Consider the following 25,394-nt stretch of genomic DNA (forward strand, 5'->3'; position numbering starts at 1 on the left):
ATAAATAACTTCTTCTTGTTCTTCTCGATGTTCGCATTGGAACTTTTCCTTCCTCTCTTCAACTTAGTGTTCACAGTTATTAATTGAAGAGCTTTCTTTGCCTGCCGTAGTATGAATTTGTACATATTGTGTGGAGAGTACAATGATACTCTATCAAAGGGAATGATAATTCCTCTTCTAACCGAAAAATTCGCATACATATATCCGTCCCTAACCGGTGCTAACCGAGTAGCAGTTAGACGCGGTTAACGGCAGCTAACAACGGATAAATGGGGATTTAGCAAAGGATATGTCATTCCCTATGTACTCTATGCCCAGAAGTTTTTCCCGACCGGAACGGGAATCGAACTTGCCGTCTCTGGATTGGCGATCCTTAGCCTTAATCACTAGGCTATTTGGAGACCCATAAATAACTAGGAAAGAATCCTATCTCTGTTATCATTAATTATAGGCGTTTGGTGTCTTCAGAGAAGATGTTTGCATTTGGGGTTTTTCACAATAACTTTTTATTTGATTTTTTTTTCGAAGATGTGAGCTTCGGAACATTTGAACAGGAAGAAATGACGCATATTTGTTATGAACATTGCATGTTGCTAAGTCTTGTCATTTAAATGTTATGGGCAATGTTATAGGGCTCTGCACGAAAGTCTCTCCCTCTCTTTTACTCTTATTGAGATTTTGTAAACAACAAGGCCACGAAATGTCAAAACTCCTTGCAAAATCAAAACAATGCAGTGCCCTATAGCGTAATACTTGCGGTGTAATGAGTAAACCCACTGCAAGGGTTCTCATAACATGTTGTTAAGAGCACTGAGTGCAATAGAAGAATAAACGTTCAGTTTTATGATGACTACCAACTTACACGGTTCACTTGTACGTCACGAAAGAATGTCTTTATCTCATTTTTACCGGTTATAACAGTGTCGACGAGGTGAAATGTTGGAGTTTGTACTGTGCATTTCACGACCGTTGGTATTCGTTGCCTTCGGCGTGAATTTTTTGGTGCAAATTCCATTTGGCGACATGCGTGCTATGTGCTTTTATTGTTATGTTTTGTTGACCACCGGTAGCTGTATAATTTTGGCGTGAATGTGTGTGTGTTTAGTTGTATTTTTTTTTGGTTCGTGCGTCTGTAAATCTTGTTGCCTGTTTTTCCGTATCTTTCTGGTTTTATTGTTTAGTCAGTGTTTTAGTGAATGTTGATCATTTTTTGCTGACCTTTTTTGCACAGTAGTGCATAAAATTCCAAAAGTACGTGTTGTGATTTTTCTTTGGTGTAGCATGGCGCGATGTGTTATTTTTTAATCGTGAATTTTGGCGCTCACCATTTTGTTTATTTGTGAAAGAGAAGTTTTTTTGCCTGGAAAGGCTTCATTTTACTCTCTTTCTTTTTGATGAGGCAACAAAACAGAAGGCATTTTGATTTCCATTTTTTTTGCTTGGAATTGTTTGGAAATTTTGAAGACCATTTTTATTTTATCTGCACTAACGAGTCTGGTATACTCGAGACACTTTAATCTGCACCACACACACAAAACAGTGCCGATTCTGCACACTTATTTCATGACGTTACCGACGTTACTCATTGTAGAGCAAGTGAACCTCGCCGAAATTGGTAAACAAGAGTGTACTTTTATCAACTCAGTCACTTCTTTTTATGTTTGCTGAGAATCGTTGGTTGCATCTGTTCCTGGTTCTGCTGCCTGGCAGGGTCGGTTTATCAATGGTGCAGCACATTCGACCCCTTCTCTGTTGATGACCTGACGAAGAGCTTAAGCTGCAGACAAATGTACGAACATCGAGGATGTTTGGATGGCGCAACTGTTAACGTTTTCGGAGGAGGATGTAGTGCATCGGAACATATTTGCTTTGTCGTGGAAAACTTATTCACCGATGACCATACTAAAAGAAGCGAGGAGGAAACGTGCATAATAACTGAGATAAATGAATGAACCCCAGCGTATTGTGAAATGCCGTCACCAGATTCCAACGATCTGTTTGCGTTGTTTACAGTTTCCAAGTTTTATTTCACTAATACACAGTGTTTCTCAACCGAAAGAACAATCAATCAGTGCTCATATGCAAAATGTTCATTAGAGTAGATATTTCGGGGTTTAATGATTTTGTAATAATGATGTATATTTATTTATTCATTCTATGTTCATTGAACGTTCTGAAGTAATCGCAATTAAGGAAAAGATGATTATAAAATATGCATGTATTATATATTTTTATATTTCAATAATTACTTATTTCAATAATTAAAGGGGGAAGGAGTTGTTATAGCGTAATACTTGCGGTGTAATGAGTAAACCCACTGCAAGGGTTCTCATAACATGTTGTTAAGAGCACTGAGTGCAATAGAAGAATAAACGTTCAGTTTTATGATGACTACCAACTTACACGGTTCACTTGTACGTCACGAAAGAATGTCTTTATCTTATTTTTACCGATTATAACAGGCAATTTTGACTAAAAAACAACGATGTCTTGAAATGCTTATATCTCATGGAGTTGGTACGAAAAAGGTCTTTAAGCGGCATTTGGAAGCTCACATAAAAAGCCAAATTTGGAGCGTAAATTACGTGAACGTTATTTTTTCAAATTAGATTAAATCGACTCCTAAAATCCCCTTAAAAATTGAAAACTACATATAACTCATACAATTTCAAAGATAGAGTCAAACTGTCTGGGGTTAGGTATCAGGTATCAGAAGGCCGGCTCCAGAGGCACGTTATCCTCCATTTGGGACATTTGTGCCATCGCCATAATAATAGCCTATTTCATCATCTACCTGAGGGAAAAGGAAGGAAATAAGGATAAGGACATGTATGGAAATGGGAAAAAATACCCTGGAAAAAGGGTCCTAACGCATAAGTGTACCACAAAGGGTTCAAACAGCGCCCTGAAAAGGGCACCGTAATAACACATAAAGCGAAAGAGAGCCTATAGCTCTTTACCACAGCGGGTTAATGAACAACAGAATATCCTGAAGATTCAGGTTTCTGAAGTCAGTTTCACTTAATAAGTGTTTACCGAATACTCGGAAACGCAGTTGCGCAAAAACTGGACAGTTACATATCAAATGATGCGAAGTTCCATAATCGGATTCACAGCTACCACATGCAAATGAATCACAGGTGTTTCCTCTAGTAGACCGAGTAGACGGTAAGTGCAAGAAAGTGCTTTTGTTTGAGATGAATGTGTAGTGGGGCAACGTCAAAGAGAGCTTCGAGCGCTGCCGTGGGAGTTGAAGAGAACACTCCAGACATCGCCATTAGGTACATCCTTTGGAGATGGCCTAACTTTGATTGGACCGTTCTCATTACGCCCTTTGGCCACCACACAAGACATCCATAGGCCAATATTGGCCGAACTACAGTTGTGTAAATCCATTTGATATACTTGGGTTTTAGACCCCAAGTTGTACCAAAGGTTCGCCGGCATTGCCCGAAGGTCATACATGCTTTCTTGATTCTGAACTCAATGTGAGGTGTACACGAAAGCTTGGAATCAAAAATAACTTCAACGTACTTTAACTGTTCAGTCACATCGATTTCAGAATTAAAGAAACGCAAAGGTCGAACGCCTTTACGGTTTCGCCTTTCCGTAAAAAGAACAATAGATGTTTTACTCGGATTAACCGAAAGGCCATATTGGCGACACCAACCCTCGACTACCTGAAGAGCGTTTTGCATCAGGTCGAAAAGGGTGCTGATGCACATACCGACTAACAATGTTAGATAGTCGTCGGCAAAACCATAAGTAGGAAAACCGCTATTATTGAGTTGCCTCAATAGCGTATCTGCTACGACATTCCACAAAAGTGGTGATAAGACTCCCCCTTGGGGCATCCACAAACACTCAATTTCCTAATCGCCACTTGACGCAATGTCGAAAAGAGATGTCGGTTTTTTTGAGCATTTGGTGAATCCAATAGGAAATCACCCCGTGCGGCATCGAAAGGCACGTTGTCAAAGGCACCCTCGATATCTAAGAAAACACCCAAGCAGGATTGCTTTTGAGCGAATGCTTTCTCGATATCGTAAACAACAGTGTGTAAAAAAGTCACAGTGGACTTACCAGATTGGTAGGCGTGTTGGTTCACATGAAGAGGCACGTTGGCCAGATGAACATCACGGATGTGATGATCCACAATGCACACGACCCAGTTTCGGAATGAACTTCACAGTAATATCCCGCCAAGATTTGGGAATATACCCTGTAGCAAAACTGCAAACAAATATTTTTTTTTTCAAAACATGTTTGAAATAATCAAATCCCTTCTGATGCAAAATAGAATAAATTCCATCTGCCGCAGGAGATTTCAAAGGAGCAAAGCTATTAAGTGCCAACTCAATCGATTCTATAGCTACAATACTCCAAGCCGAGGCCAAGGAATCATAACTACAAGAAAAGACATCAGGTTCATCCGAAGATGTAATATCCACACATCCAGGGAAGTGTGTGCTGAATAAGCATCCCAGAACTTCCTCATCAGAGGAAGTCAGATCGCCATTTGGCAAACGAAGTTCGTTCACCCGGAAATCCTTAGATTTCGCAAGGATTTTGTTTAACCGACTGACTTCACTCAAACATTTGTACAAAGGTTTTTCCAGCCGGATCGTTCAGCAGACCGGAGAGCTTTCCTGTAGGCCTTGCGAGCCAACCTGAAAGCCTCCGAACCAGCCGAACGTCGTCTGTTCCAACTCTTTCTACATTGTTTCCTGAGTTTCGCAAGATCAGAGTTCCACCAAGGGGTTCCTCTTGTGATCTTCACAGACCGTAGAGGACATGCTTTTTAAAAAGCTTCCATGATGAAGGTCATTGTAGTATCAACGGCATCATCTAAATCACTTGGAGTGTCGATGGATGGTGAGTATCCATGAAATTTGGCCGCAATCAAATCAGTAAAAAGAGCCCAGTTTGTTGACCGGGGATTCCTGTAAACGCAATGTTTGCGAAGTAACATTTAAATGTTCAAAAAATATGTAGCGATGGTCAGATAAAGATTCTTCATCTGACACATACCAATTGGTCAGCTCGTGACTAATTCTACTAGAGCAAAGCGTTATGTCTAACACTTCCTCTCTAGCAGATACCATGAAGGTTGGGCGGTTGCCTATGTTAAGTAATCCAAGATCTGTACTACTTAAGTACTCCATCAAACCTCTCAAGTTAATGTCTGACTCTCATTTTTGATATTTATAGCTACAGCTGCCTCTAAGGTGTGGAATGGTGCATTGTGTATCTCTTCACTGTACCTTGCGCTGTTCTGCAGTCCTACCCCGTGTATGCGTATCTGCCGTACGCATCATCTTCTTTGCGTATACTGCTAATTGACAGTTCTCGCCATGTACCTCAATTTCTATCTAGACTATCGAACGGGCTAGTAATGTAATGCGTTTGTTTTAACTTTACAATAAAGTGTCCGTGTTTTTATAACGTGATTTCGCGAGTTCCCCCGTATATTATCGTCTCCGAATTTCCGAGTACGTTGTATTCCACTGCGTTGGCCTCCGGACTCTGCTCGCCGTCAGGTTAAGGTCCCAGTTTGGAACGGATTCGATCTCGGGAAGATTCGATCAGGAAGAATCGAATGGTGTAAAGTGCTGACTCACCGCGCCGGTGAGATTGAGAATCGCGAAAAACTATTGTGCCCCGGTTGTCGATCGGGTGAAGAAAAGTGCGGTTAGTGACTGAAAGTTAACCATGGCCGATGCGAAATTCGCTATTCCCAAGCTGAACGGTGTTAACTGGCAGACTTGGAAGGTGCGACTAGAGAATCTGCTAGCGCGCGAAGATTTGTGGCACGTCATCGAAAACGACATTCCACAAGAAGAAGCCATGTCTGCGATGTGGAAAAGTGAGGATCGAAAGGCTAAAGCAACGATGATTCTATTGCTTGACTGTCCTCCACTCCCACTAGTGCGGAACTGTGTGCACGCGAAAGATGCAAGAATACAAGCGATGAGGTCAGATGTGCGGTACGGTGATGGCAAGCCGGATAGGGAATCGAGAACTGGCCGACGGGAAGAAGACCCAAATCGAGGGTGAAGGTTACGGCGTGATCCACGGTGTCGACGGTACCGGTAAAGTGATGAAAATCGAGATGAACGATGTTAAATTTGTGCCGGGACTCTCTACGAACTTGCTCAGTGTTGCGAAATTGGCACAGAAGAACTTCCGAGTGAACTTTGACGAGAACGGTTGTGAGATTATCGACGCGGAAGACAATGTAGTGGTTACGGGAAGTCGACACGGTGGATTACTACCTGAGAATAGCGGAAGCGACCATGGCTGCATCGGAAGCGGTGCACAAAGTGAACTGTCAGCACCAGTGGCACAGACGGCTCGGGCAGTTTGGAAGAGGCAGAGCCTGGTACTATTGCCAAAGGCGGGGAAACCACCCGGAGACCCGTCGGCATATAGACCAATATGCTTGATTGACACGGCGGGGAAGGTGCTCGAAAAGATCATCCTCAATAGAATGTTGAGGTTCACTGAGGGCGTAAATGGTCTTTCGAGCAACCAGTATGGCTTCCGGAAGGGGAGGTCCACCGTAGACGCTATCTTGTCGGTTACAAAAACCGCCGAGAAAGCACTCGAGCCTAAGAGGAGGGGAATTCGCTTCTGCGGGGTAGTGACTCTGGATGTAAGGAATGCATTTAATAGCGCCAGTTGGGCTGCTATTGCCGATGCGCTCTTGCGTCTGGGGATACCGGAGTACTTGTACAAGATTCTCGGAAGCTACTTCCAGAATCGCGTACAAGTTTACGACACGGAGGTGGGTCGGAAGTGCTTTCACATAACCTCAGGAGTCCCGCAAGGTTCCATCCTGGGTCCGGTGTTATGGAATGTCATGTACGACGAGGTGTTGAGGTTAGAGTACCCAGTGCGAGTGGTGATTGTCGGATTTGCCGACGATATTACGCTCGAAGTCTACGGTGAAACGATCGAGGAGGTAAAGTTGACTACCAACCACTCGATCAAGGTTGTGGAGGCGTGGATGCAGTCCAGGAAACTGGAGCTGGCTCACCACAAGACAGAGGTGACGGTTGTTAACAACATGCAGTCGGCGCAGCAGACGGAGATCAGTGTAGGAGAGTGCACTATCCTGTCAAAGCGCTCTGTCAAGCACTTGGGCGTGATGATCGACGATAAGCTTACCTTCGGTAGCCACGTCGATTATGCCTGTAAAAGAGCCTCTACAGCTATTGCGGCACTGTCCCGGATGATGTCCAATAGCTCAGCGGTGTACGCCAGTAAGCGCAAGCTTCTGGCTAGTGTTGCTACGTCCATACTTAGGTATGGCGGCCCGGCGTGGGGTACCGCGCTAAGTACTGAATGCTACCGACGGAAGCTGGAAAGTACTTACAGGCTTATGTGTCTGAGGGTTGCAAGCGCGTACCGTACCGTGTCACACGACGCTCTCTGTGTCATTACTGGTATGGTGCCTATCAGCATTCTTATCAGTGAGGACATGGAGTGCTTCGAAATGGGCGGCACAAGAAGCATACGCAAGACTGTCAGGATGGCCTCTATGGTCAAATGGCAGCGCGCGTGGGACAGTTCCACCAAAGGAAGGTGGACCCATAGGTTGATACCGAGGGTAGATAGTTGGATTAATAGGCGCCATGGGGAAGTTACATTCCACCTGACACAGGTCCTTACAGGTCATGGTTGCTTCCGACAGTATCTACACCGTTTCGGGCATGCGGATTTTCCCGAATGCCCAGTGTGGCGAAACACGTTTTGTTCGTGTGCCCGCGTTTTCGCACAATGCGTGACCGCATGCTTGCCACATGCGGGGAGGACACAACTCCGGACAACTTGGTCCAGAGAATGTGTAGGGATGAGATTAGCTGGAATGCCGTTTCAACGGCTATCACCCATATCGTCTGGGAGCTACAGAGGAGGTGGCGCGTGGACTTGGAGAATGGCTAGTCCAGATGCAGTACAAGAGGTGGTCCAGGGGTTCGAAGTCGGCTTCGTAGGTCATACCGGTGCCCTGCGGTCGAGATCGACCCTTACAGCGATTAAGTGGCCGCGGAGAGGAAGTCCCGGTAGCGGTGCTGTCGTGGCGTCAGTCTACTGGGTTGGATCCGAGCCCGCGGTTGGAAGGGGGTCCCCGGCAAGGGTCGGGGTAGGTGAGACCCTGCTGTCTGCAACCTACGGATGCATCTGATAGGGCCTGAAGGGTAGTGAAACCCTTCCTTACGGGCAGGTCAGATCGGGTTGCATGTGGGCATCAGTTCTTGATGTCTGCTCAGCAGTAGGGCGCGGGCGGGGTTGACCCTGCCCGCCTTTCCAGGACAAAGGGAGTGGCGAGGACCACTCGGGAAACTGGTTAAGTGCCAGCATGCTATCGTGATGGACTCTCCAGAGCGAGTCATCGATGTTCGTTGCTGCTAGGCTACGGCAGCTAACCTTGAGGGTGCGATATGCACTAGCCCCTCTCTGAAGCAATACCTTCTTGGTGGTTCCGGAGAGACGTAGGGTTTGGGGACCATAGGAATGTGTTTTAGTGGGTCGAGGAGAGTAGTCCTGGCTTCTACTGGCGTTGTAGAAGACGGCCTTAACCCCACACTACCCTAACCTTCCTGTTAGGGTGTCTGTTGAGCAGATTTATCCCCCTATGGTTTAGAAGGAAAAAAAAAAGAAAAAAAAAAGACGGCTCGGGCATCGCGACTGGGCTGCTGCTGAGCGGATCATCAACGAACAACTGGCTTCCGGGATCAAAGTGAGCGACTGTGGACTGCGTTTGGTTTGCGAATGCTGTATGGAAGGTAAATCAGCCAGGCTTCTATTTCCCCCCGTTGTTGACCGTAAGTCGTCCCGAGTGTTGGACATTGTCCACACTGATTTATGTGGTCCCATGGACAACGTTACGCCGAGTGGCAATCGGTATGCCATGACGATTACCGATGACTGTAGCCGGTTCACGGTTACGTACCTGTTGAAGAACAAGAACGAGGCGGCTGGCAACATCAGGGATTACGTGCGGTGGATGAGCAACATCTTCGGGCGAAAACCTCGCGTTGTACGCTCCGATGGCGGGGGAGAGTTTGACAATAAGGAGCTTCGGGCGTTTTACAAATCCGAAGGAATTCAGCCACAGTTTACAACCCTATACTCCCCGCAACAAAACGGCGCTGCTGAACGCAAAAACCGCTCCCTGACCGAGATGGCGACTTGTATGCTGGTGGACGCAGGTTTGGGGAAGCGCTACTGGGGCGAAGCAATGCTGACTGCCACGTACCTTCAAAATCGGCTCCCATCTAGGTCTATCCAGACAACACCATACCAGATGTGGTGGGGCCGGAAACCGGACTTGAGCAATCTCCGGGTTTTTGGATGCCAGGCGTACGTGCACTTGCCTGACTCGAAGCGGAAGAAGCTAGACAGCAAAGCGACCAAACTGACGTTCATCGGGTACGCGATGGAACAAAAGGGTTACCGATTCGTTGACCTTGAGACGGATCAGGTGACCATTAGCCGCGATGCCCGCTTCATCGAAATGGGGAACGGAACGTCGTCGGAGGAAGTAACGATCCCAGCAACAAGCAAGAAGCCGGAAGAACAGGCCGTGGTGCTGCCGCTAAAAAAGGTTCCCGATAACGAAGTGGAAGAAAACGAGTCAGATCCGGGAGATTTTTATGAAGCCGACGATGGAGAGCCCAAAGCAAGCTCGACTGTCCGTAGATCGGAGCGGTTCAATCGAGGAACACGGCCAAAGCATCTCGACGATTACGACCTGGACTATGTTGCAGCGTGCGCAGTGGAAGAACCAGTGAGTGTAAAGGAAGCTCTCCAAGAACCTCTGTGGCGCAATGCCATGGAAGAAGAACTGGAAGCGCATCGTATCAACGGAACGTGGAGATTGGTAAAGCTGCCCGAGGGACGGAAGGTCATCGGATCGAGATGGGTGTACAAGGTGAAGAAAAATGAAGAAAACCGTGTAGTGAAATTCAAGGCGAGGCTGGTAGCCCAAGGATACGCGCAGCGATTCGGAGTCGACGTTGGTAAGGTGTTCGCCCCCGTTACTAGTCAAGTAACATTCCGAACGTTCTTGACAGTGGCGGCGAAGCACGCCATGATTGTTCAGCATCTGGATATCAAGACGGCATATCTGCATGGAACTCTCGAGGAAGAAGTTTACATGCGACAACCACCGGGATTCGTGAAGATCGAGAAGGAACAGATGGTGTGCAGGCTCCAGCGTAGCATCTACGGATTGCGCCAGTCTGCTCGCTGCTGGAACAGGAAGCTGGATGAAGTGCTCGTGCAGAATGGATTCAAGGCCGCCGCAGCAGATTCTTGCCTCTACATTCGGGACAATGGCAAGACAAAAGTTTTTCTCCTGGTGTATGTTGACGATCTTCTGCTTGCATCAACCGATAGGACCGAAATCGAGATGATCGAGAAGCGTCTCAATGCAGAGTTTGAACTGTCCAATCTCGGGGAAGTGCGTCACTTTCGGGGGGTTGAAGTACGGCGTCACGGCGGCGTGTTTAAGATCAGTTTGGGCAACTACATCGACAGACTGCTGAAGTCCCACGGTATGGAAGAGGCAAAGCCTGCAAAGTCGCCCATGAACCTCGGATACCATAAACAGGCTGAATCTGGGAAACCATTTGACGATCCGACGAATTACCGCAGTCTTGTCGGTGCGTTACTCTACCTGGCCTTCGTAGCGAGACCGGATATTGCAGCTTCTGCTGCAATTTTGGGAAGGAGGTTTAGCGCACCAAGTGAAGCAGATTGGACGGCTGCGAAGCGTGTGTTGCGGTTCCTGAAGAAGACTAGAAGCTGCTACCTGTAGTTAGGAGGAATCACTGATCAGCCGCTGATTGGGTTCTCCGATGCGGACTGGGCTGGCGATGTTGAAAGTCGCCGTTCTACTTCCGGAATGGTATTTCAGTTCGGCGGCGGTATCATCTCGTGGGCAAGTCGTCGCCAATCATCCGTGACCCTTTCGTCCATGGAAGCCGAATACGTCGCGCTCAGCGAAGCGTGCCAAGAAGCGCTATGGCTGCGACAGTTGCTTCGAGACTTCGGCGAACCCCAGGATCAACCGACGGTAGTGATGGAGGACAACCAGAGCTGTTTAGCATTCGTACGATCGGAGAGGACAAATAGGCGCTCCAAGCACATAGACACCCGTGAGCGTTTCATGCAGGAGCTATGCGTCGAGAAGAAGATTGTTCTGCAGTACTGCTCAACCGATCGCATGGCTGCCGATATCATGACAAAACCCCTGGGTCAGCTGAAGCACCGTGAGTTCTGCGAACTGCTAGGGCACAAGGAGGACTCCTGAAGAGATTCCACATTGAGGGGGAGTGTGGAATGGTACATTGTGTACCTCTTCACTGTACCTTGCGCTGTTCTGCAGTCCTACGCCGTGTATGCGTATCTGCCGTACGCATCATCTTCTTTGCGTATACTGCTCATTGACAGTTCTCGACATGTACCTCAGTTTCTATCTAGACTATCGAACGGGCTAGTAATGTAATGCGTTTGTTTTAACTTTTCAATAAAGTGTCCGTGTTTTTATAACGTGATTTCGCGAGTTCCCCCGTATATTATCGTCTCCGAATTTCCAAGTACGTTGTATTCCACTGCGTTGGCCTCCGGACTCTGCTCGCCGTCATAAGGGACCTATCTGTATTCAATCTGAATCATGGAATAGTTGTACAATTTTGCAATTCCTAATAAAATTGCTTTACGTATTTAGGTTTTCAATTGAACGCTCAGTTCGAAAAGTTGTCATAATTTGGATAAAAGTTTTTTCAAACAATATGACATTTACGTTGTAATTCTGAAGGTTTTTTTTTTTAATTTTAGTCATAACATAAAAACGGTAAATTTTTCATCTATTTAAACACAAACGTCTTGAAATCCCACTTCAACAGTTCATCAGAACTTCAGACGCACAAATCTCAAGAAGCTTCAAACAACAGTGCATTTTATTATTCTGTTCTTGCTCACTTGTAATAAGCTTAATATAAGAAGATCAGGTGCGCTAGTTTTGTTAACGAAGAGATTTGTACCCTCGAAATCGCGAGTAGGTGCCAAAGTCGGCAATTGTGGGGGCCATGTTGGGATTCTAACAAGTCTGTCCTTAAATAATTTGTCAAAATTTTGAGGGATAGCAGCATTGGGAAAGCTTATTTAAAAAAAAGACATCAGAATGATTTGATATTTGGCCTAAATATTTTCAACACCAATAATACAAAAAATATAATTGAAAACAAATAAAAATTGGGTTATTTTAATGAACAAAACAGTTGCGAAATTGAAAAAACGGATAATACACAGGGTTTGAAAAAAATGTAAATAGGGGGATTCACTTAATAGCGTAAACTGATTAAACCGACAATGATTTTTCATAAGGGCCTAACTGACTTGATCGATTTCTCTTCATCGACTCTCTCTTTCGCTAATAATTTGATCAAAACGAACAAAATCATTAGGGGGATTCACTTAACAGCGTAAACTGATTAAACTGATTAAACATCGCGATCGCCAAGGCAATCTTCGATTATTTCATTCGCAAAATCACGAAACATTTCAAATAAGCAGAAAATCATGGCTTACGCAGCAATTTAATCTGTTTAGTGAGTACCCCTATTATTCTTTTTGTTTCTATAGCAAGATGTAGTCAGCTCCTTCGCATTTCAATCAAAACATTTTGGGAAAACTCAATACACATTCTGTAATAACACAAAGAGAGGATCGATTAAGAGAAATCGAACATGTCAGTTAGGCCCTAATGAAGAATCATTGTCGAAACGTCGTGATCACCAAGGCAATCTTTGATGATTTCATTCGCAAAATCATGAAACATTTCACATAAGCAGAAAATCATGACTTACGCAGCCATGATTAGAGAGTACCCCTACTGTATTTCTCCAAAATGTTGTTTTAGGGGGCCCACTTTATAGGGTTTGCCCCGTGGCCTCCCGAAGTCTAAATCCGGCACTGCGTCGATGCATACTTTCAAATGCGTGTTTCGTTGGAATAATTAATCAATGTTGTATTTTTGACGGTCTTTGCACAACGAGGGGCATGGGGGCATGAAACTATAGAAAAGTACAATGAGCACCTTCTGTGTATAATTATATTTGTTGCTACACCTTATGTGTTGCTGACTTTGCTTTGGCGCACCTTAACAAAACGTCAAACGACGCGTCAGAGCATTTCCGTTTTCCCTTGGGCTTTTTTCATAACCGATTTTGTACTCGATCAGAGCGGACGCAATAAAGTGAACTCGTTGCAAAGTACCTCGCGTGTGTTGTAGTTTTTCTTTCGGCTGGTTTCCCTTTTTCGCTATCGTCTCAAGTGTGCTTCCGTCCGGTGGGATTCCTCCCACAGGTTATTGGCCCAGCGCGGAGCGTAGTGAAAAGTGCGGATAAGCGAAGAAACTGTTTCCCGGACAAATTCCGAAGACGCGAGTGCGAAGCCGTCGGTAGTGTTTTTTCCATGTGGTATCGAGTGTGAAAAACAATATGGCGGAGAGTGCAAAAATATCCTTCCCGAAACTGAACCCGACTAATTGGGGATCGTGGAAGCAGAGAATGATGTGGCTCCTGGAAAAAGAAGATTTATGGGAAATTGTCAGTGAGCCGAAGCCGGAGCCAGAAACCGATGATTGGAAAAAGCGTGATAGAAAGGCTCGCGCGAACATCGGTTTGTTTATCGAAGAAAGCCAATTTAAACTAGTGAAGGATGCGCAAAGTGCTAGTGAAATGTGGAGTGCTCTTAAGCAGCACCACGAAAAGGCGACAATGTCGACCGTGGTTCATTATCTGAGCCAATTGTGTGCCGTGAACATGTCGGAAGGGGGGAATATGGACAACCACCTGAACGGCATGGAAGAAATCTTCGATAAACTCGCTGCTGCCGGACAGAATCTCGACGAATCATTGAAGATCGCGATGATTTTTCGGAGTGTGCCGTCGTCGTACCGGTCGTTGGTGCAAAGTTTGCAGTGTCGCGCGGATGATGATTGGACGGTGGCGTTAGTGAAAGCTCGGTTGTTGGATGAATATTCCCAACGTCGCGATCGTAGTGAAGTGCCATCGGAAGAGTTAAAGGCGATGAAGTTGGATTCCGGAAGTGATAAAGGTGGAAAAGTGTGCTACTTTTGCAAGCAGCCCGGTCACTTCCGAAGCAGCTGCAGGAAGTGGCTGGCACAGAAGAAATCGTGTGAACCGAGCAAGAAGAATGACAAGAAGAAGAAAAGTGGTGATCCAGAGGCGAAACAGGCACAGGGAGCGAGCAATGCTGTGTGTTTTCTAGCGGGTTCGAGCAGCCCGGCGTGTTGGGTCATTGACAGTGGGGCAACTTGTCATATGACAAGCAACCGTGATTTTTTCTCGTCATTGGACAAAACCGTCGGTTCGAGTGTGACCCTCGCTAATGGGAAGAAGACGAAAGCGTGTGGCATTGGCGAAGGAATCATTTTTGGGGAAAACAAAAGTGGTGAAAGTGTGGAAATCACATTGAAGAATGTGTTATTTGTGCCGGAACTTGATGGGGGACTGATTTCGGTAAGTCAGCTGGCTTCGAAAGGTTTCGAGGTCAAGTTCAGTGATGCAGGTTGTGTGATCCTGAATGCTGCAGGCGAAACAGTGGTGGTTGGTGACAGAGTTGCTAGTCTGTACCAGCTGCGCATACAGGGAAGATCGCTGAAGGCCCGGAGTGATCACAAACTGCATTGCCAACACACCTGGCACCGTCGGGTAGGACACCGAGACCCCAACGTATTGCCTTTGATGAAAAAGGATGATCTGGTAAGTGGCTTTGATTATATTGACTGCGGTGCTCGCATTACCTGCGAAAGCTGCCTGAAGGGAAAACTTGCCCGTAAGCCGTTTCCCGCGGTAACGGAGCGGAAGGCCACGCGTCCCCTTGATCTGGTTCACACAGATCTATGCGGGCCAATGGAAAATACCACGCCGTCGGGGAATCGTTATTTCATGACAATGATTGACGATTTTTCCCGGTATACTGTTGTCTACCTGTTGAAAAACAAGAGCGAGGCGGCGGGGAAGATTAAGCAGTATGTTCGGTGGACGCAGAACAAGTTCGGAAGGAAACCGCTCATCATTAGGTCAGATGGTGGGGGGGAGTATATCAACCGGGATCTGCGAGAATTCTACGAGGCGGAGGGTATCAAGGCACAATGGACAACGCCGTATTCCCCGCAGCAGAACGGGGTCGCCGAGCGCAAGAATCGGTCTCTTCAAGAAATGGCGCTCTGTATGTTGGCGGACGCGGACATGGAGAAATTGTATTGGGGCGAGGCGACAATGACAGCAACGTACCTCCAAAACCGGTTGCCGTCCCGAGTTGTTAGTAAAACCCCTTACGAGCTGTGGGAAGGACGCAAACCCGATTTGGCACACTTACGAGTGTTTGGCTGCTATGCGTACGTCCATGTCCCGGATGCGAAGCGAACAAAGTTGGACAACAAATCCGTCAAACTTACGTTCGTCGGTTACTCTGAAGATCAAAAAGGGTACCGATTCCTGGATCGTTCAACCAAGCGGGTAACGATCAGTCGAGATGCAAAATTCCTCGAACTCAATGATGGATCGGACAAAGATTGTCAACAAGTAGTGCCACCGAAGGAAGAGGAAGACGTTGTGCTTCCGATCGGATCACCAACCGGTGAGGAACCGGCCGTACCGGTAGACGCTGTTGCGGCAGATGAAGGCGATTCTCAGGAGGAGTTCGATGGTTTTGATAGTGCAGAGGAAGAATTGTTCGAAGGCGTTGAGGATCAGAATGCGGCCAACAGTGAGGAGGAGCCACATGGCGAAGAACGAGTGTTGCGGCGACAAGATCGACGAACCAGAGGAAATTTGCCGAGTCGTTTGGATGACTACGTGGTCGGGATCGCGGAGCTTTCAACAGAAGAACCGAATGACTATCGAAGTGCAGTGAAGAGTGATACTTGGAAGAAAGCAATGGAAGAAGAAATGAGATCGCACAAAGTGAATGGTACATGGGACCTAGTTCCATTACCTAAAGGGAAGAAAGTGGTGGGCTCAAGATGGGTCTTTAAACTGAAGAGAAGTGAAACAGGTGAAGTGGTGAAGTATAAGGCGCGCCTAGTGGCGCAAGGCTACAACCAACGTTATGGCATTGACTATTTTGATGTGTTTGCACCAGTGACAAAGCAGACAACCTTTCGTACAGTGCTGGCTGTCGCAGGTAAGACCGGGATGCTGTTACATCATTTCGATGTGAAAACGGCTTACCTGCATGGGACGATCGAAGAAGAAGTGTATATGCGGCAGCCACCAGGGTACGAGGTTGAGGACAAGAAAGACTATGTGTGTAAGCTACGTAAAAGCATTTACGGACTTAAACAATCGGCGCGCTGCTGGAATCGGGCTCTGCATACAGTGTTGGTGAAAATGGGATTCCGGCAGTGCCAGTCCGATGCGTGCTTGTATACTCGGCGGGACGGTGAAGATATGGTGATCGTTCTTGTCTACGTCGATGACTTGTTAGTCGGATGCAAGGATGCATCGAAGATTTCGGCCGTGCTCGAGGAGTTGCGTAAAAGTTTCGACATCACAGATCTAGGGATGGTGAAACATTTCCTCGGCCAAGAAGTTCGGCGCGAAGATGGCTGTTATAGTTTGCGGTTGACAAGCTATATTGAAGACTTGGTGGAGCGCTTTGGCCTTGCGGACTGTAACCCAAGCAAAACCCCCATGGACCCTGGATATGTACGTTACGAGGACAGTCAACCAATGGCCGATGTTACACGATATCGAAGTTTGGTTGGTGCACTGTTGTACATCTCCGTGAACTCGAGACCGGATATAGCAGCAAGTGTATCGTTTCTTGGCCGAAGAGTTAGTCAACCGACAATCAATGACTGGAAAGCAGCAAAACGCGTCCTACGGTACCTAAAAGGTACTAAGGAGTTGAAACTGAAGTTCGGACCAGGCGAAGAATGGTTGCTGCGTGGATATTCTGATTCCGACTGGGCAGGCGACCACGATACTCGCAAATCCACAACGGGATTCGTGTTCTTGTACGGAACTGGACCGATCAGCTGGGTGAGCCGTCGGCAGACATGCGTGACTTTATCGTCGATGGAGGCGGAGTATGTCGCTTTGAGCGACACGTGCCAGGAGCTTATCTGGATTCGATGGCTGTTATCTGACCTGGAGGAACCACCTCTGGGCGCTACCCACGTATTTGAGGACAACCAAAGCTGTCTCAGCTTCGTTCAAGCGGAACGGACTAGTAAAAGGTCGAAACATATCGACACGCGGCAGCATTTTATCAGAGACCTCACAGATCAGAATGAAGTGAAACTGATTTACTGCCCTACGGATCTCATGGTGGCGGACGTATTAACTAAGCCACTAGGAGCGATCAAATTCACGAAGCAGTTGGAGCGCATTGGTCTATCCCCTTAGGCCTTGGTGTTCATTGAGGAGGAGTATAGAAAAGTACAATGAGCACCTTCTGTGTATAATTATATTTGTTGCTACACCTTATGTGTTGCTGACTTTGCTTTGGCGCACCTTAACAAAACGTCAAACGACGCGTCAGAGCATTTCCGTTTTCCCTTGGGCTTTTTTCATAACCGATTTTGTACTCGATCAGAGCGGACGCAATAAAGTGAACTCGTTGCAAAGTACCTCGCGTGTGTTGTAGTTTTTCTTTCGGCTGGTTTCCCTTTTTCGCTATCGTCTCAAGTGTGCTTCCGTCCGGTGGGATTCCTCCCACAGAAACTTGTTATAAAATGTCACTTTGGGACAATCCATTGAGGTAACATTGCTTCAAAGTCACAGAAGTAAATTTCGATGGCTTGTGGGGTCCACTACTAGCACCCAAACCCTATCTTGGCGGACTCCCCAAATCGTGTCATCGGTGTTCGTTGCTGCAGGCTACGCAGCTAACATCGACTGTGCGATACATGCTCATCAAACACCTACCTGAACAAGTAGGTCCAGATAGTGTGTTAGGAAGTTAGGAACCGTCTCCTACAATCAAAGTAGAAGCCCGGACGTCTCTCAAGAACCTCCAAGAAGGCATTGCTTCAAAGAGAACCTCTCTGAACCAATGCTTTCTTGGTGGATCCGGACGACGTGACGCATGGACTCGAGAAGTGAATAGTTCAAGCAATAATAAAGAGATCTACCAGGGAATGCTGGTTTAGAACATAAGAAACAAATTATTAATCCTACAAGATTCCTGTGATGCTTTGAAGATGTACGAACAATAATTAGGTTCCCTTCATTCTATTTCATCGTTTTTGTATTATTGTCTACGATATTTCGTATCGGGGGAGTTAGCTTACCTGCAGTGTCGGCCAAAGCAGTAGTTTTGTGCGACACTGTATTCTTCCGGCCATCACATCTTGTAATTTTTATACTCCTGTATATTAATGATCGTGATGTGACACCTGGTGCTGAAAGAGCACTGATTATCTGACAATCCAATTTGCCCGGATTGTGTGTCTCAGAAGATTACTCCAAATAATATTCCGTCAAAGTATCACAAAAGAGTATAGTTGATAATTTACATTATTGACGATATGGAGTTAATCCCTGAGCTGTGGATACACGGCCAAGTTCCCCTGGCAAGGTGCCAAACTGGTAAGCCTGGATTTGGTTTATCGTTTATTGTCAAGCGTTGTAGTAAACTAATAATTAGAATAAAATTGAATAAATATTCGTCTCAAATACTCCCTTTTTATTCGACTCCATCCTGCCCAATGTGACCCTATCTGACTCCAAATAATCACACTGTTGTCTATTCACACGCTTAATTTTGTCATTCTTCCAGCATGAACTTAGGCACTGTCGCATGACCTAACAACAGTTGACTGTAAGTAGTGCTGGAGAAACCGACATGGCTTAGTACCAGTCTGTACTAACATTATCTATTTGTAGACGTAATAGTAAGTAGCAAGAGTAGTGTAAACAAGCAGATTAATGTAATTGAACGTTTTTTTAATTCAACTGAAATTAAACTCAGGAGCGGATAGCATGACAATATTGATAAAAACATGAGAACTCTTGTATCACGTTATTATTTTGCATGGCTAAGCATAATTATTTAATAAACAGTAATTTGATAGGCGTATCTGTTTAAAAATTAAATAGTATTTTTTGTTGAACCATATTTAAATTAATCACTTTAACGTTAAATATTATATGCATAAAAACTCGAATGTTGAATGCTATCGACTCAAGATTTTCATTACATTGTATTTGAATCACTGGTGACTTAATATGTCAATAAGTTCGTACACTTTAATAGCATGGGCGAAACTACGGATTTTTGCCAGGGGGTGCACTACAAACAAATATTCATTACTTCATCCATTCATCATTCATCGCCCCATATCTCACAGCAATACATCAAAATTCTAGAGGGTGCCTGGCACCCCCGGTAGTTTCGCCTAAGTTTAATAGTATCTAAAAATGGTGGAAGGCAAAAAATGTATCTTGTAGCATATAAAGTAGAACCTAGTAATTATTATTTATACTAATTAAGAATTGTATTCTCTAAAATTTATAACTTGTTATAAACATTATACTAATATAAGTGGGTCGCGGAGCTGTGCGGCCCAGTATTTCCTTTTATTTTTTAATTCCAGAAAACGCCTTACTTTTGAAGAAAACCTATCCTGGTACTCTCACGAAGTTCCCCAACACAAACGGAAATCGTCCGGAGCAATCAAGATAAGTACAAACTTTTATAAACAGGCACGCAACTCTTTCTACCACTAGGCAAATAGAATATTTATGTGTTTGCTTATTCATGACATTCGTGGCGGTGCGGAACATTTTATAATATAAGTACCTTACTTAACATTTCTTCAATTCATAATTAAATAACTGATCTTCAAATTTTGTATAAAACTTGTATCTCAATTATTTCCATCATATTAGTTTTCTTTTATTTCAGAATTTTCAAAGCATTATGGTAGAAAGAGCTGGTGTCATGATTCATGCAAAACTTGAAACTGAAAACTCCTTATTTCCCCCTATGGGTTATAGGGAGGGGCGGGACATTCGAGCCTACTCATCAGTGGAAAGGACTTGCTATGCTAATCGGTTTAGCATAGGGCAGATACAAGTCTACTGGTAGACGTATCGCCCAGCGATTCAACGCAGATTGGCCACGGCCCGGGGGTGCGTTGATTATAACAGAATAACAGAATTGTCTACGATATTTCGTATCATAATCATTATTTCAATATGTGTTTAAAAATAGGAAGAGTCAATTGGCAAACGCATTTGGAAAATTTCACCTTAGCATCATGTGTGAGATGAACAAGAACACAGAGAAGAAGCATTGAATGTTAATTAAACGATAACACATTTAGATTTGTGAATTTTGTAACACGGTCGAAGCATTCACGAAGTATTACTGCTTACTTGTTATGCTTACTGCCTTACTGTGTTGTATTAGAACATTACTGCACTGGCGTATACAACACAAGCTGTGCATAAATAACACACAAAGATGTTCAATTTGATATTTTCTTTTTTACGGCCCAACATTGCCTACTATAAAAAGGAATTACCTCAACCATTGCAAAACAACTCACCTCGAAAAGAGCAGTTGGAGCAATCGATCAGCTTAAATCCGCGGCGCTGCTGTTCCACCTTGTGACACATGTCGCAATTGGGTTCCCGTTTGATGCCCCCAACGCTGCCACCGCCAGATGTCAACGCCAAACTTCCAGCCACACCACCGGCTGACCCCGCCAGTCGGGCTGCTTCCGACGACGACGACGACAAAGACGATGACGATGGACCACCGCCAAGCACTTTCGGCCGGTTGTAGCTGGTGGTGGTGCTGACCGTGGCCGGACTCAGCGTCAGGCGCGGCTTGGTCCCTGTGCCATTGTTGCTGCTTTCGGCGGACGCATCCGACTTGGATGGTGATTTGGGAATCTGATTGTCCGATTTGGACGAAGAGGAACCAACGGGCGGTTCCGAAAGTGCTAAATCCGCTTTGCGAACCCGTTTCCTCGGTATGTAGTTGTCCGATGGATCGAACACTACTTTTGCTTTCTGAAACGAGAATTCAAGCGTGATACATAATATCAACCTATATAATCGATTCCCTAATCCACCACAAAACTTGTTACCTTGGTTCTGGTCCCGACACGGGTCGAAATGTTGTCACTCTCCGGCGGAAGAACCGGAGTCCCAGCCGAAGACGATAATGAGGCCGTTGTTGACTCAGCGGGCGACGAAGATTTGTCCCCATTTTCGACTTCGGCGGTGTTGTTCTTAGTTTTAGGCATCTCGTGTCCTGTAGTGTTGCCAAAAGCCACTTGTCCTGATCTGATGATGGTATCACGCTGGATCCAACCAATCCGTAATCAATCTGTTAGAATAATAGAGGTAATAAACTATAGAGGAAGAATGTCGCTGGCGTCGCTGCCGAAACATCTCTTGCTGGCGGAGATAGGCCGGGCTATAAGTGTCAAAGCGAAAAAGTATGCAGTTTGACAGATAGATACCCGACATGTTTGCGAGCGAGAACAAAGGGAACAGCAGCGACATTCGTCCTCTATAGTTTATTAACTCTATTGTTAGAATGCACTCCCTCCCAAGATGCACTTGAATCAACGTTCTGCTTCCTTCTCCCAGTCACAGACTGCAGAGTGCGAGAGACCCGAATACAAACGCGCTGATTTCGGTGTCGTCGTCGTACCACAGATGAAGCGCATCAACGATAAGGCAACGCTTGCGTTTGCCGGGTAAATTTAGGAGCATAAATCAATTTCATAGATAGAATGTTTGAAGTAATGATTAATAAAGCATAATGAAGAATTGTGTGTTTTAAAATGTGTCTAAAAGAGCATTGAAATAGCTATTTTCAACCCTTTTCTAGGGGAGAGATATTGCATCCCCAAGCGTGTTTGTATCATTTTTATCCAGCTACCGGTCTGTGCGGATGCGTCTGTGGTTGCGTACCTGACACAAGGAGTATGCGATTTTCAAAACATAGGAAATGTGCCAATGCTTTAATTTTATTTTGCAGATTATTAAATTTTATTAAAATAAAAAAAATATTATAAACATAATAATGTTTTATTTTTCTTGTTTTTTTGCAGTTAACTTACCTTATTTTAACTGCTTTGATTATGTGCAATATTATTATAATATTTTTTTTGCAATTCCTCATCGCACACAATTAATTTAATTCGCCGAGGCCGGCAAAATAAATCGCCGAGAATCCAACAGCTGAGAGATCGAAAAAAAAACTCGGTAAAAGTTCAAATTACCGACCCGTCTGCAAAATTGACAACGATCAACTGTCAAACTTTGACGAGTGGTTTGGTAATACACTGCCGAAAATTTCGGCATGTGTTATTAAGGACAGACTTGTTAGAATCCCAAGATGGCCGATTTTGGCAGCTACTCACGATTTCGATGGCACAAATCTCTTCGTCAACAAAACCAGCGCATTTGATCTTCTTATTTTAAGCTTATTACAAGTGAGCAAGAACAGAATAAAACAATGCACTGCTGTTTGAAGCTTGTTTCTTGAGATTTGTGCGTTTTAAGTTCTCATGCACTCTTGAAGCGGGATTTCAAAACGTTTGTCCTTAATATGTATCGAAACTCAGTAATGCTGGAGCTCGATTTGAATAGGTCGTATGTGCTTTTGTCGATTGAAAATTCGGTCAGTTGGATTCGCTTATTATAGCGAAAACCGTTGAAATTGAACAAAGTTTATGCCATACAGCAGAATCCTCACAAAACAGGCTTTCTGTTCCATCATTAAAAGTTTGCAAAATATCTGCCATATTGCTACAATGACTAAGGGAAGGTTCAAATATTACGTCCATCATTTTTTGGGATTTCTAGACCCCCCCTCCCCCCTCTGTCACGGTATTTTCCTATACCTAATACACGTACTGTCACACTTTTCTCGACCCCCCCCTCCCCCAAAAGTTGGACGTAATTTTTGAACGCTCCCTAAAATAAACTGATCGAATTTTATATCGACAAAAGCACATACGACCTATTCAAATCGAGCTCCAGAATGGTTATTTTTTCATGCTTATTCATAAGAAGAAGTAAAATAAAACAAAAAATGCAATTAGATTAAAATTGTATTCGTGCCAGCATTTAATGAAAAAATACATACCACAAAATATTTTTTTTTATTTTTATTTTAATGAGAAGGGCCATTTGGCTTTTTTCATCGTTTAACTGAATTGTAAAACACAGTTTCACATTTTCTTCTACTCCTCCTTGATCACGGATGCGCCGGGACAGCTAGATGGCCTTCTGCATGATGGCGATTTACGAGCGGTTTGTTTGGTTCAGATCGGTTTGTTGGCTTCTGAAGGTTATGACCAGCTGCAAAAAACAGCGAGAGTCCGGCACTCCTCCTAAAGCGCTCCATCTCCCAAACAACGAACTGAAATAAAAATTAAGAGAAGCATCCATTTATTAATAAAAATTAACTGCAAAAGCATACACACTTAATCTCCAAATTTGATCTCGGTAAAAGCGAATAACGAACTCAATCGGTAAAGGTTATTGTTGCGGCGAGGGTGGATGTCGTTTCGGACTTCTATGAGCAAACCCGATTCTTTGCTGTGGTTAGCTTTAAGCTATAAATTCATTTTATTCAATTTAGTTTTAGTTCATTTTAGAAGTATTTTAGAATACTTACATCATTAGTCTTAAGATGCATCCACCGAACTGCTACGACAATGTTCGATGTTTATTTAGTTTTGTCTCTGTCCTGCATGTTACATATTTAGTTATTAAGTTCAATTTTATATACGTTTTAAGGAAATACTTACAAATAACATTAGTTCGGTTAGAAACAAATGATGGAACCTATTCAATTAGAGACACATTTAACTGCAACACAGTGAGCGTGACTTGCAAATATTATTATTTTTCTGCCATCAGTTTTGGCTTCGCTCTATTAGCTAGACCATCTCTTTTGTTCAGTTTCACACTACGACAATCTACCTAACAGCCCCTGCGATATTATAGTGGTTTCTGCTTTTAGTAGTGTTGCGTGTACGTACACGCTGCATTACACGAACACCACTTGAGTTACTGGTTGAAAATAGTAAACAAAGATCAGCTGTTCCCAGCAAAATCAAATGGGCATATTTTCAACCAGTAGATTTGCATTAGTGTTCGTGACACCACGCTGCGAAACCACTATTGTGTTGGGTGATACAGAACTACTCGATTCGGGTTGCCAACAGTTATTTTAACTGAAATATCGTTAAAATTGAACAGTTCATCGAAAATAACTTCTGGCCAAACATTTCTATAGGTCCTAAGTGCAGATGAGAGGCTCTCTTTAAGTCTCCTCTCTTTTGAAAGGCGCTTGTGTATATGAATTTTGATTTACTTGATGCGTCAGAAGGAAGATAGGCCAATTCTTTTCCGATCTACACATAACAAATTGGAAAACTGTTAACTGTGACACCGTAATAACTTAAAGAGATTCGGAACAAAGAGAGCCTCTTTGCCGGTGGTACTATGGACATACTGTAGTAAACAGTTGTGAACAGTACTAGTAACTTGACTAGTAAGGTTCGTGGTTATGCGGGTACCCCTTGAACTACATTCACCTTAATGTTCGCCACGTTGAATTTGTGCAGTGTTGCGCAAATCGAGTCGTCACTGTGTGACGTGGATTTTCAACGGCCCCCCAAATGCGAACTGTCAACGTTTGTTTTGGTTTTTGTTGACGGCAGCCGCGGATGGAAACGTTTTCCGTATTTTCCACGTAAAATGCTACAAAATTCGTGAAAAACTCGTAATTTCGCGTTCAAAATCGCCATGGATAAGTTCTCGGACGTGTGCAAGTTAGAACCCAGCAGTAGCAGTGTCGGTGGTTTGGTAATCAAGAAGAAAGACAAGGGCGCCGAAAAGGATGTGTTCAAGAAACCGAAAGCCTCTTTGTTGGGGCTGGATCGACTGGCGGCGGCTCAGCGGGCCCGGAAAATGCAAGAGGCAGCTCGGCTCTCGTTCAAAGACTCGGACGGTAACGATTTGGACGAGGATGAATACGGCGGGAAGGATTACTCCGAAAGACGCGAGAGAAGTAAGCATTCTGTGGCGTCGTCGTCGTCATCGTCCGGTTCTTCCGCTTCGAAGCAGTATCGAGAGAGTGCAGTGGAAACGCCTTCCTATACCGGAGGTGTAACCGATGCAGCGAGGAAAAGGTTCAATGATCGGTCTAGGGAGGATTACCAAGGGAAAGGGTTGTATGCGTCGAGTAAAACGAAGAAGGACCGCGACAGGGACGATCGGGACGATGAGGATCGTAAGCGGCACAAGTTTTCATCGAGCAGTTCGCGGAGTCGTCGAGGGGACTCGTCCCATCGAACGCCAGGGTATGTA

At 44.7% G+C, this 25,394-nt stretch overlaps 2 protein-coding genes across 2 annotated transcripts in view; one reads left to right on the plus strand and one right to left on the minus strand.

Annotated features, from left to right (window-relative positions):
- The window catches only part of LOC109431400 (variant-silencing SET domain-containing protein), a 29,237-nt gene extending 7,454 nt beyond the window's left edge, over positions 1 to 21,783 (minus strand). Inside the window, exons 1-3 of the mRNA XM_062847488.1 lie at positions 21,524 to 21,783; positions 21,146 to 21,387; positions 20,600 to 21,068 (exon numbers count right to left, since the gene is read on the minus strand). Coding sequence (XP_062703472.1) covers positions 20,600 to 21,068; positions 21,146 to 21,304 — 628 coding nt within the window. The 5' untranslated portion in view covers positions 21,305 to 21,387; positions 21,524 to 21,783. The remainder of the gene's footprint in view (positions 1 to 20,599; positions 21,069 to 21,145; positions 21,388 to 21,523) is intronic.
- Positions 21,784 to 24,709: 2,926 nt separating this feature from the next.
- LOC109427706 (pre-mRNA-splicing factor ATP-dependent RNA helicase PRP16) overlaps positions 24,710 to 25,394 on the plus strand; it is a 102,876-nt gene continuing 102,191 nt past the window's right edge. Inside the window, exon 1 of the mRNA XM_019703290.3 lies at positions 24,710 to 25,387. Within this exon, the coding sequence (XP_019558835.3) occupies positions 24,831 to 25,387 (557 nt within the window). The 5' untranslated portion in view covers positions 24,710 to 24,830. The remainder of the gene's footprint in view (positions 25,388 to 25,394) is intronic.

The sequence above is a fragment of the Aedes albopictus genome, chromosome 1, assembly GCF_035046485.1.
Source record: "Aedes albopictus strain Foshan chromosome 1, AalbF5, whole genome shotgun sequence".
Taxonomy (NCBI): Eukaryota; Metazoa; Arthropoda; class Insecta; order Diptera; family Culicidae; genus Aedes; species Aedes albopictus.